This window comes from Sus scrofa, chromosome 1, assembly GCF_000003025.6.
Source record: "Sus scrofa isolate TJ Tabasco breed Duroc chromosome 1, Sscrofa11.1, whole genome shotgun sequence".
NCBI classification, from domain to species: Eukaryota; Metazoa; Chordata; class Mammalia; order Artiodactyla; family Suidae; genus Sus; species Sus scrofa.
Window position 1 is genome coordinate 128,462,236 of NC_010443.5, and position 12,504 is coordinate 128,474,739.

At 38.1% G+C, this 12,504-nt stretch overlaps 1 protein-coding gene across 4 annotated transcripts in view; it reads left to right on the plus strand.

Annotated features, from left to right (window-relative positions):
* Positions 1-12,095, plus strand: part of UBR1 (ubiquitin protein ligase E3 component n-recognin 1) — a 155,020-nt gene extending 142,925 nt beyond the window's left edge. For all 4 annotated transcript variants that reach the window (XM_021097089.1, XM_021097096.1, XM_021097091.1 and 1 more), the window contains 3 exons: positions 7,608-7,778; positions 9,070-9,171; positions 10,854-12,095. In XM_021097089.1, coding sequence (XP_020952748.1) covers positions 7,608-7,778; positions 9,070-9,171; positions 10,854-10,995 — 415 coding nt within the window. In that variant the 3' untranslated portion in view covers positions 10,996-12,095. The remainder of the gene's footprint in view (positions 1-7,607; positions 7,779-9,069; positions 9,172-10,853) is intronic.

Consider the following 12,504-nt stretch of genomic DNA (forward strand, 5'->3'; position numbering starts at 1 on the left):
GCATTTGCAGCATATGGAAGTTCCCGGGCTAGAGGTCGAATTGCAGCTGCAGCTGAGGCCTACACTGCAGCTTACAGCAATGCTAGAACCCACTGAGCAAGGCCAGGGATCAAACTTGCATCCTCCCAGAAACTATGTCGAGTTCTTTACCCACTGAGTCACAATGGGGAACTCCCATGAAATTGTTTTTTTTAATTTCCTTTTTGGATTGTTCATTGCTGATATATTGAAACACAACTGATTTTGTGTGTTAATCTTATATCCTGCAACTTTGCTAGGTCTCCGTAGGGATGACAGTTAACCTGAATTTAGTTTGAATTGATATCAACTTAGTTTCAATAACATACATTAACACTCTTTATTTACAAATCTATCACCCTTCTTCATGTTGAAATCACAGATTTTTTTTTTTTTTTTTTTTTTTTTTTTTTTTTTTGCCACAGTGTGCAGTGGCCTGATATGTGATCTTAGTTCCCAGACCAGAGGTTGAATCTGGACCACAGCAGTGAAAGCATCAAGTTCTAACTACTGGACCACAAGGGAACTCCCACAGAGTACATTTTTATATACTTTGTGCCTATTAACATAGATTTATAGTTATTATATCTTTTACATCATACAGGAAACAAAAAGGAGTTATGTATCAAAAATTACAATACTGCTGACGTTTATACACTAACATGTAGTTACATTGACCACTTATCTATATTTTTTCATGGCTTTGAGTTACCATTAGTATTCTTTGGTTTCCACCTGAAGAAATCCCTTTAGCATTTCTTGTAGGACAAGCCCTCTAACAATGATCTTCCCTAGCATGAGAATATCTTAATTTCTCCCTTATTTTAAAAGACTGTTTTGCCACATATGGAATTCTTTGTTGATAGCTTTTTTCTTCTGAACACATTAAATATATCATCCCACTACCTTCTAGCCTCTATGGTTTCTGATGAGAAATCAGCTGATAATTTTATTGAGGGTCCCTTGTACAGGTTGAGTTGCTTCTCTCTGGTTGCTTTCAAACTTCTCTGTTTCTGACTTTTGACAGTTTGGTTATAATGACCCTCAGTATGGATCTCAGGATTTATCCTGCTGCAGTTCAGTTTGATTCTTGGTTAAGTAGATTCATGTCTTTCAACAGATTTGGGGAGTTTTTAGCCATTATTTCCTCAGATTTTTTTTATAATCGGAGGGGGCACCTGGGTCTTTTTTTTTTTCCTTCTCGTTCTTGAACTTGCATGATGTGTGTATATGGTAAGCTTGATGGTGTCCCGTAGTCCCTTAGGCACTGTTCATTTTTCTTCATTCTTATTTTTTTTTCTTATCCTCTGACTCAGTCATTTCAGTTACCCTGCCTTAAAATTTACTGATTTTTCTGCCTGCTCAGAGACACTGTTGAACCCCTCTCATAAGTTTTTTATTTTGGCTGTTATACTTTTTATTTCCTTTTTATAATTTTCCTTTACTGATATTCCCTATTCTTTCATATATTTTCCAGATTTTCTTTAGTTTTTTGGTCAATGGGTTCTCTCACAGAGCATATTTAAGAGAGTTAAAATCTTTGTGTATTACCTCTCAGTGCTGGGCTTCCTTAGGAATGATTTCTGTACGTTTCTTTTTTTTCCTGTGAATGGGCCATACTTTCCTATTTCTTTGTAAGCTTTCTTGAGAACTGGACATTTTGAATATTGTAATGTAATAATTCTGGAAATAAAATCCCCTTCCCAGGAATTGCCGTTTTCACTTGGTAAAGTCTGTAGTTAGCTGTTTATTTTAGTGACTTTTTCAAATTATTTTTGGAAAGATTATATTCCTTGTTGGGTGTTCATTGAAGTCTCTGTTCCATTATCTCTGTGGTTAGCCAGTGAACTGACAGAGATTTCCTTAAATTCCTGGACCCCGGAGTTCCCATCTTGGCTCAGCAGAAACAAGTCTGACTAGCATTCATGAGGATGCAGGTTCGATCCCTGGCCTCACTTAGTGGGTTAAGGATCTGGCATTGCCATGAGTTGTGGCGTAGGTCGTAAACATGGCTCGGATCTGGCGTTGATGTGGCTGTGATGTAGGCCAGCAGCTACAGCTCCGATTTGACCCCTAGCCTGAGAACAACCTCCATGTGCCGCAGGTATGGCCCTGAAAAAGACAGGAAAAAAAAAAAAAAAAGAAATTCCTGTACCTAGCCAATAAGAAAGAAAGAGAGAGAAGAAAAGATAAAATATTTTACCTCTTTAAATCCCCTTAACCATCACTATCAAGAAAGCTGCTTCAGCCCATGGGAGTTGAAACAACAGCCAGTCTGTGTGACAACCTCTCAGTGAACTGCCAGGCAGAGCTGAACACAGCCCTAATTTTTGAGGACAAGGTCCCTCTTGCACATGCTGGCATAAACTGCACCAGGATTATGGGCTGCCAATCTGCAAACCTACCTGCTGTGGGGCTCAGCATAGTGGTGATAACCGCTACACAGAATACCAAAACTCAGTGAAATTTACCAGCCTCTTTTTTCTGTCAGGCACTCCTGACAGAACACTGCAAGCATTTGTCCAGACTCAGAGTTCCAAAATCATTGCTTAAGACAGTTTTTGCCAAATCAGTAGTTGTTTCAGTAGAGGAACCACACTGTTTTCAACCTGCCAAGGAAATTGCCCTCTTAGAAATATCTTTTATACGCATGCCTTTTTTTTTAAATTTTTATTGCTTTTTAGGGCTGCATGTGTGGCACATGAAAGTTCCCAGGCTAGGGGCTGAATCAAAGCTGTAGCTGCCAGCCTACGGCACAGCCACAGCAGCACTGGATCCTCAACCCATGAGCAAGGCAAGAGATCGAACCCGCATCCTCATGGATGCTAGTAGGGTTTGTTACTGCTGAGCCACAATGGGAACTCCTGTACATGTGTGTTTAAACATTGTTTTACATGCGTTACAGTGTGATGACCACAGTCATTCACTGAAATAACACTGAAGAACCCTTTTATCCCCCAGACACAATCTTATATGGAAGCCCATTATAACAATGAAACAGGTAACACTGTGATTCAAGTTCAAGCCTGGGGACTGAAAAGAGGAATACACATTTTAGCCTTTTTTGGCACCATGTTCCTCCTTCGTCAGTTGGATTAAACACTACACTGAAGCAGTGTTTCTCAAACTTTCTTTTATTGTCCTCTTCCCTTTCACTGATGACTTTCAAATTAAAAAATACTGGCTGATAAAGACTAATGAGAAGCAAAAGAAACAAGCTATATCATGCTCACTACTACCACCATGTATGAATTACCTGTTAGTTACTTTTGTAAGAGAACAACATGAGCTTAAACAGATGAACATATGACAAAATTAAGTTTTATGAAATTAACAATAATTGTGGTTTTACACTTACTTTGCTATAATATGATGCAGGTTGTTTGAATAGCATAAATTAATGAACTCACACCATCAGTGAAATGTCACAAATTGAGAAATCATATCTGTTCTAGCCATTGGTATGCGAATATTTCATATTTGAGTCACAGTGCATCAACTTGAAATAATAAGCCAAAATTACTTCTGTTCTTCTGTATCCTTGACACTCAGGTGGCATCACAAACCACCTGTAGTGAACGAGAGTGGTAATGGTGACATATAATAGCAGTAACTTGTAATTAGGAGGCAAGAATCTCAGCAGCCTGAAAATCAAAGCCTTCATTGATAATGTACTGGTGACAAAATATTCTTTTCTCAAATTGCAGAAATTCTGAAGTTCAATTAAGATGTTCCTAAGCATTGCAGCAGCTAAACTTCTTAGTAAACTTAATCAGGACTCTCAGTAAACACAAATAATTCAAATTTAAGAATACCAATTAGTGGAGTTCCCACTGTGGCCCAATGGGTTAAGTATCAGACTAGCGCTGCTCAGGTTGCTGTGGAGGTACATGTTTGATCTTTGGCTGAGTTTAAAAAACGAAGTCAGTTAAAGGATCCGGTGCCGCTGCAGCTGCGGCTCAGATTCAGTCACTGGCCTGAAAACTTCCATATGTCACAGGTGAGGCCATAAAAAAGGGGGGAAATAAGAGAATACCAATTAGTAATTCCAGTTAACTGCCTTCCTCTATGAGGTGACTTAGTAGTAGTCTTTAGTTATGTGTTAAATAACTTGCTGTTGGAGACCCCATTGTGGCTCAGCAGTAACAAATCCAACTAATATCCATGAGGACACAGGTTTGATCCCTGGCCTTGCTCAGTGGGTTAAGGATTCCACATTGCTGTGGCTGTGGTGTAGGCTGGTGGCTACAGCTCCAACTTGACCTCTAGCCTGGGAACTTCCATACGCCACAGATGCAGCCCTAAAAAGACAAAAAAAATTTTTTTAAATAATATTAACTTGCTGCTATTTGAAGAAACCAAAGAGAGAAATTGCAGATTAGGGTCGTTTTAAGGGAGTGAAGAGCCTTTTTTTGGCCCACTCTGAGAATCATTGCCCTATGGAATGATGAAGGAAGTTCTATTATTTAGTTACAACCATTGCTTTGAGCCACAAAGCCAGGGGCTTGGGCAGCCCATAACTCAGCCTCATTGCCAATTATACTTGATCTTATCAGTTCCTTGCTGCTTGTCTCAGGAAGATTAAGGTCAACCAACTAAAGAAGTGGTTGAGTTGCTTTACCTTTCAGCCCTTGAGAAATTAGCTAGATGATTTTGTTTTATTTTTATTTTTATTTTAATTTTTTTGGTCTTTTTGTCTTTTCTAGAGCTGCACCCGTGGCAAATGGAGGTTCCCAGGCCAGGGGTCTAATTGGAGCTGTAGCCACCGGCCAGTGCCAGAGCCACAGCAACACCAGATCTGAGCCAAGTCTGCGACCTACACCGCAGCTCACGTCAATGCCAGATCCCTAATCCACTGAGTGAGGCCAGGGATTGAACCCGAAACCTCATGGTTCCTAGTTGGATTCGTTAACCACTGAGCCACAATGGGAACTCCCTAGCTAGATGATTTTAAAGCTCCAAATTCATCCAGCTCCAAATTCAGTGATTTTTTTCCTAATCTTAGGGCTACATTGGTTCCACAGAAGCCTGGTGCTTAAGTGTTATCTTTTAGTCCTTGAAGTAAATCAAACTATTGGCTCTCGGAAGGGTCTGAGAAAAGCATTAATCATTAATCACAGTGAAGATTCTTCTGGATGATATTAGTACTTATTGATTTCAAGTAAAAATGAAATTAAATCATAAGATCTCTTCCAATTTTTTTATTACTACCAGTTTCCATTAAGACTCAGCCATCTCTGAGTGGAAGGGTGACTGCTGAGTACCTATATTTTAGGCATCATCCCCATTTTCCTCTATGGGATGGAATTTAGCCATCCTGTGCTAAAAGTAAAAGAAGATGTGGGCTTTATCCCAAAAGAGCAACCCCCTGGAATTGAAATAACTCCCTCATTTGAAGGAGACAGGAATGGTATATGCAGAGTCCTTTTGCTCCTGTGTAGACAGTGGTGGTTTTCTTATCTTGCCTAAGAAACTGGGCATCAGAAAATAAACTGATAATACCCTAGTAGAGATTTTGCTTTGGTGCTCTTTATTCTGACCCCATTGTGGACATCACTGGATCTCATCAATGGTTGCACTTATTTTTTACTGTCCAGATTGATGTTTGCTCTATGTCCATTATACAGCAGAGATAAGAGTAACACAAGCTTCTTTTTCAAAGATAGTCGTTTTCACTTGAATTCAGAGAGTGCAAGGCTCTAACATGCCACATTGTCAAATAGCCAGATCTCAAAGTACTGCTTAGTTCAGGCAAGTCCACTTTGTCGCTTTTTCCTTCCCAAGACTTAGCTGTGTTTCCCAGATGGAAGGGCGCACCAACTCAAAGACTGCAGACTCTCCTTTGAACCCTAAGATCTCAACACTTCAAAGAAGTGGGGGAAAAGTGTTTAAACCCTTACTGGAAATTGTGATTAAAAAACAACAACAATTGTATATCTTCAAGGTCATATTCCTCCAACATTGAGGAGGCTTGACTAAACCAAAGGGGGTAATTGACTATAAATAGGTCATATCTTACAAATGTCCAAAAAACATATGAAAATATGCTCAACATCACTAATTATTAAAGAAATGCAAATCAAAACTATAAGATATCATATCACACCCATCAGAATGGCTATCATCAAAAAGTCTACAAATAGGAGTTCCCACTGTGGCTCAATGGTTTAAGACCCCAACATAGTGTCCATGAGGATGCAGGTTCAACCCCTGGCCTCACCCAGTGAGTTAAGAATCTGGCATTGCTTCACGCTGCAGTGTAGGTTGCAGATATGGCTTGGATCAGGTGCTGCTGTGGTTCTGGTGTAGGCCAGCAGCTGCAACTGCGATTCAACCCCTAGCCTGGGAACTTCCACATGCCATAGGTACAGCTGTAATTTAAAAAAAAAAAAAAAAAAAGTCTACAAATAATAAATGCTGGAGAGGGTGTGGAGGAAAGGGAACCCTCCTGTACTGCTGGTGGGAATGTAGGTTGGTGTAGCCACTGTGGAGAAGTGTGAAGGTTCCTTAAAAAACTAAATATAGAACTATCATATGATCCAAAAATGCCACTACTGGGCATGTATTGGAGAAAACCATATTTCAAAAAGGTACATGCACCCTATTGTTCATTGCAGCATTACTCAAAGTAGCCAAGATATGAAAGCAACCTAAATCACCATCAGCAGAGGATTAGATAAAGATGATGTGGTGTATATATATGTATGTATGTGTATATATATGTGTGTGTGTGTGATGTGGTGTATATATATGTATGTATGTGTATATATATATGTGTGTGTGTGTGGACTAATTCGGCCATAAAAAAAGAACAAAATAATGCCATTTGCAGCAACTTAGATGGACATAGAGATTATCATACTAAGTGAAGTAAGAGAAAAACAGATATGAGATCACTACTATGTGGAATCTAATAAAAAATGATACAAAAGAACTTATTCACAAAGCAGAAAGAGACTCAAAGATTTTGAAACCAAACTTATCATTACCAAAGGGGAAATATTGCAGGGAGGGATGGATTGGAAGGTTGGGATTGGCATATGTACCCTACTATATTCAAAATCAATCGATAACAAGGACCTGCTATATGTATAGCTCGGGGAAATCTATTCAGTACTCTGTGATAGCCTGTATGGAGAAAGAATCTGAAAAGGAATGGATATATATGTGTATGTATGGCTGATTCACTTTGCTGTGCTCCTGAGACTAACACAACATTGTAAGTCACCTATACTCCAAAAAAAAATTCTTAAAAAAAAGATGGTGTCATATGAAGACTGGATTCTGTAAATACATCTCAATCTCAAGGCATATTTAAGTGACAGATTTTATGGAAATATCGTATACCTAAAAATAAATCTTCTTACTCTGGATTAATCAGAAGACTTTTTCTTATCTTAAGGAGAAGTAGTAAAGAGGAATTATCTAATTGTTTCCTTGTGTTGTAAGACCTTTCTTTGCTACAAAGCAGCCAGTGATGAAAACACTGCTAATACATATAAGACATTGCTAAATATATCCACTGGTAACTGATTATGTCATGCTTTTATTTTTTATCCACCATACTGAATGTTTTCTTCCCTTTTGAGGTGCCCACGGTCTTCAGATGATGAACGAAAGCACCCTGTCCTCTGTCTTTTCTGTGGAGCCATACTGTGTTCTCAGAACATTTGTTGCCAAGAAATCGTGAATGGGGAAGAGGTGGGGGCTTGCATTTTTCATGCACTTCACTGTGGAGCTGGAGTCTGCATTTTCCTGAAGTAAGTAGGAGGCTTCATAATGAACTTAGGGAATTGGAATCCAGTCTGGAAGCCATTATGCAAGACAGTATGTTGGTGGGATATGATCTGTCAGATGTTAGAGCATAGACCTGTTATTCACATGAGATTGAATTTGAGAAGATATTGCAAAGTAGTTTAAAAAGTAGGAGATCTGTTGACATTTTCATTGTGGAAAACCTTAAACAAATGTGTAGACTTTATATTGATTACTCTGGTATTGTGTTATCTTCAGGTATAGTGAAAGAGTTTAGAGTCCTGAAACTTAGATTTTCAAAGGACATGTAAGTGGTTACTTAATGGTATCCTTTGAACATTTTAATTTTCATTTCCTTTATCAACCAGCCATCGTTTTCCCCTATGTCTCAGCAAATGACAGAGCAAAACAGTAGTCTCACATGTTTATGAAAGAAGCATGGAAGTTTCCTGAGAGAGAGAAAATTCAAAGTAGATGTATGTGCTTTTTCTTTCCACTCTCTCCATGTAATGTAGTTTCTGTTTACATAACCCAAACATCTCACTCACTAGGAAGTAATCATTGCTTGTTGGCATCTATTGAAACATGGGGAATGAATGCATGGAAGCCAAACCCAAACACCCATTTTCTTCTAGGGAACCTAAGTAAGTAAACCCACTACCTATTCCAACTGCGTATTTTGTAATAAGTAAAATTATTAAGTACTAGAGTACTTATCCCCTCTGTATACGTGTACACGAACATTATTTTTCATTTCTCCATTTCTCTGCTGTGAGTGTCTCAGGCACCTTCAAGGTGGCAGTGATTCTTTGTAATGTGCACAGTTGGAAGCTCTAACCAGAAAAGTCTTGACCTTTGCATAAATGAGCTTCTTTCTGGCCAAGATTATCAAACTAGTAGATTTGGTTCTGTTCTGTTAAGCCCCCCGCCCTGCCCCCGCTCCAGGCTATAGGTCAGGAAATAGGACAGAAACTACCCCAGCCACCATTTTTTCAGGGTATCTTATGGTTCACATAGGTTAGCCTCCTTCCTCTCTTGAGTATATCCAGTCACTATTACGGATCCCATTTCCCTGAATCCCTTGATCCTTTCTCACAGCTTTAACAACAGTAGCAATGTTCATTTTCTTTTATTTAGATAAAACACTCTTTAGTCTATTTATCTGTGTTTGTATTGTCTTCATACTGAATTCCTAACAGATACCGGCCATGTCTTTTCTCTAGATTAACTTTGACACAGTGCCTATCACTCGCATACATGCACTTAATATTTCCTGTTGTTTGTTTTGTCCTTCAGAATCAGAGAGTGTAGAGTGGTCCTGGTTGAAGGTAAGGCCCGAGGCTGTGCCTACCCAGCCCCCTATTTGGATGAATATGGAGAAACAGACCCTGGCCTGAAGTAAGTGTTTTTAATTTTAGTCACATAGTATGTGGATGGTGACAGCTCTTTAAACACAAAAGCTAATGCTAAATATTGAGAGATACTATTAAATAGCTAAAAATTAAAAATATTAAATATGATGCCACCATAAATGTAACACATAATTTTCAACAACTGTGTACTTCTCTAAAATAAAAATTTTAGAGACCCCAGCCAGCCTAATGTTTGAATATTCTATTATTTTAAATCAGTCTTTCTTCAGAAGTACTTAAATATATAAAATATATATAAGTATATAAAAGAAATATGTATAAAAGAAATCTGTAGTGATCAGTAAGGGAGTTCAGTTTAAAATGGTTATTCATTGTTTCCATTGCACTACTTGAAACTTTTTATTAGCCAGCTCTATCAGCCTTCTTTGCTTCCAAGCATTAGCAAAAACACTCAGAATACTGAAATTTTCTATCTTTTGCTGGAGTTAGAAACTCATGGGCTTGAGAAAAAGGAGGTTAGGCCACAGTGGTTCCCAGAGTACATATAGATAAAAATTAGATCCCCTTTACCATAAACTCTTTTTGTTTAACTAAAATTTTGTTCTTTTGAAATATATTATTTGGGAGTTCCCCTTGTGGCTAAGCCATTAGCGAACCCAACTAGGATCCATGAGGGTGTGGGTTCGATCCCTGGCCTCACTCAGTGGGTTAAGGATCCGGTGTTGCCATGAGCTGTGTAGGTTGCAGACGTGGCTCAGATCTGGTGTGGATGTGGCAGTGGCATAGGTCAGAAGGTGCAGCTCCGATTTGACCCTTAGCCTGGAAACCTCATATGCCCTAAAAAAAAAAAAAAAAAAAAAAAATTTATTCAGAATGAATAGGCTTGCAGATGAGGCTTGGAACCTTTTTAATTGTACAGAAATTTGTTTTTATTATAGCATTTGACCAGTGTAGAGAGAGTCTTTGAATTCAGGAAGAAAAAAGGTAGATGGTGAATTGTAGTTAGTCATTAAGGAAAAGACATCTGAGTTGTTCCAGAAAGGTACAAAGAAGCAAAATTTTTAAATTAGTTAAGCAATATGACAATACCCCACCTGCTTCGACACATGAGTGAGTGCCACTTGGATGCGAAGCTTACAGTTCTCATCACTGGCGACAGACAGTAGTCATTTTGGATTAGCTGTTATAAAATGTTAAGAGTTTGTACAGAGTAATTTTATTTAAATATTTGCTAATCACCAGCAAATTTATTATGTCATAAAGATTTCTGAGGAGCATCATGTAATTTGAAGGCTTAGTGTTCCACTTCAGACCTAACCTCTGCCATGCAAGATGAGAAATCAAAGCTGGATAAACTAGATGAGGCCAAAAAGCTGTTGAGGACCCACTCAGTCTAACCACCCAAAAAAGAACAAAGCGGCTTCAAGTTAGTAAGCCTTTCTAGCCATTTAAATGAGGTCCCATAATGCCTATGGTATATACATGACTTATTTTTCTGAATAATCAAGGAGTAAGTTTCTGCTTCATTAGCTAAGTAATGTATCAAGTTTGTAGTGATCTATGATGAAGAAAAAATATACCTTTTAAAACCCTATTCTGGTGTTACCTCCCAATTCTCAGAACATCTCAAGGGTTCAGACTAATTTAGACAAAAAAGATGTGACAGTTATTTTATTCAAACTTACTTTTTTTTTTTTTCCCCTGAAGGAGGGGCAACCCTCTCCATTTATCTCGAGAGCGGTATCGGAAGCTTCATTTGGTGTGGCAGCAACACTGCATTATAGAAGAGATTGCTAGGAGCCAGGAAACTAATCAAATGTTGTTTGGATTCAACTGGCAGTTACTGTGAACTCCAACTCTGCCTTGGGACAATCAAGTATGAAGATGGATTCACAATTATGGAGACCTTTCTGAGGGCTGGGGAAGGGTTGGAGGGAGGATCTTTTGCCCCATGTCCAGATTCACAAAAATCAATAAAATATTCCTTAATGGAGTATTTCTTTCAATTAACGAACATATGCTTCAAGGAATAAAAGGGGGACAGGTGAATGTTTTATGTTCCAGAACACTAAAGAAATGCTTCTTTACCCTAAGAGTCTGATTCTGCTGATAGTTCCAGAGAACTCATTTCCCTTCATAATCCGTTCCATTCCATTTCGTACCCCCGATAAACTGTCACATCAAGCAATTGTGGGTAATCTCACATGTTGGTTAACTCTTCCACAATTTCGTATTTGGTGTTTCTTCCCCTACCCGCCAAGTTTAGTTTAGCTTCTGGATCACTGACAAGATTCTAATAATCTGCAGTAGTCTTCCTTGCAGCTAAAGAGGAATTGCAGAAACCATGCAGTATACTTCAATTGAGAAAGTTTTTCAAAAAGTAAAATTTTTATTATTTCTCTTTTAAACCTAATGTGCCACTTACTGTTTCAGCTATTAATTAAATTAAATTTCTTTATAGCCAGAGTTTCCATTTCTAAGGCAAATTTCTGCCAGTGTGAAAGAGCTTGTTTTCCTACTGCAGACCTCAAGAAGAATTAGGACAATGTATGTATTATTCATCCCTGATGGGACAAAGAACCTGCAATCCTTACCTCTGATAGTGAGGATCAGCTTTGTTGAATTTTGAAATTATACTTTCTGTTTCCCAAAGGCAAGTTTCTAAAATGAGTTCACTTATCTCTTGATTACGGTACCACTCTATTTGACTCAGAAACCTGATGCAGTTCTGATGCAAACTATCTATAGATGAGGATGAGAAAATTCCTCCAATGAATAGAACATGGCAGCTATAAATTAGAACAATCAGATTTAAACCAGTTCTGTTATAATTTTATTCGTCTTTGAAAAAGACAGATCCTTAATTTGTTACCTGTGTGCAAACTTTTCATAAACTGGTTATATGACTAGCACAACCATCCACAAAAAAAAAAAAAAAAAAAAAAAAAAGCCATGTGATCAGTAGTCTGTGTTCTAACATGCTGTGGTTGAGCCATCTTGTTTATAAATAACAGAGCTCTCCTGAATCTGTGGATAGACTCCTTGGTTTGGGGCTTTAACTTTTTATATCAAGATCTTCTGTTATAAAACAACAAGCAGAAGATTAATTGAAATCTTGTATTTTAACTGCTGTTGTCTCTGGGGTAATGTTAGGAGTTTGAAAGATAAATTCAAAGAACATCTTATTTTGCCTTTGGTGACCATGGTCCTGTATGTGTATAAATGTTTTCCTACCTTCTTTTTGCTCAGCAAAGGCAAGCAAATAGAAATATATTTGCAAAGTGATTGATGACGCACATTCGGGTTTAGTTTTTTGGTATTTCATGTAAAGTGAAGAAATTCTAGATTTCGCAGTAAG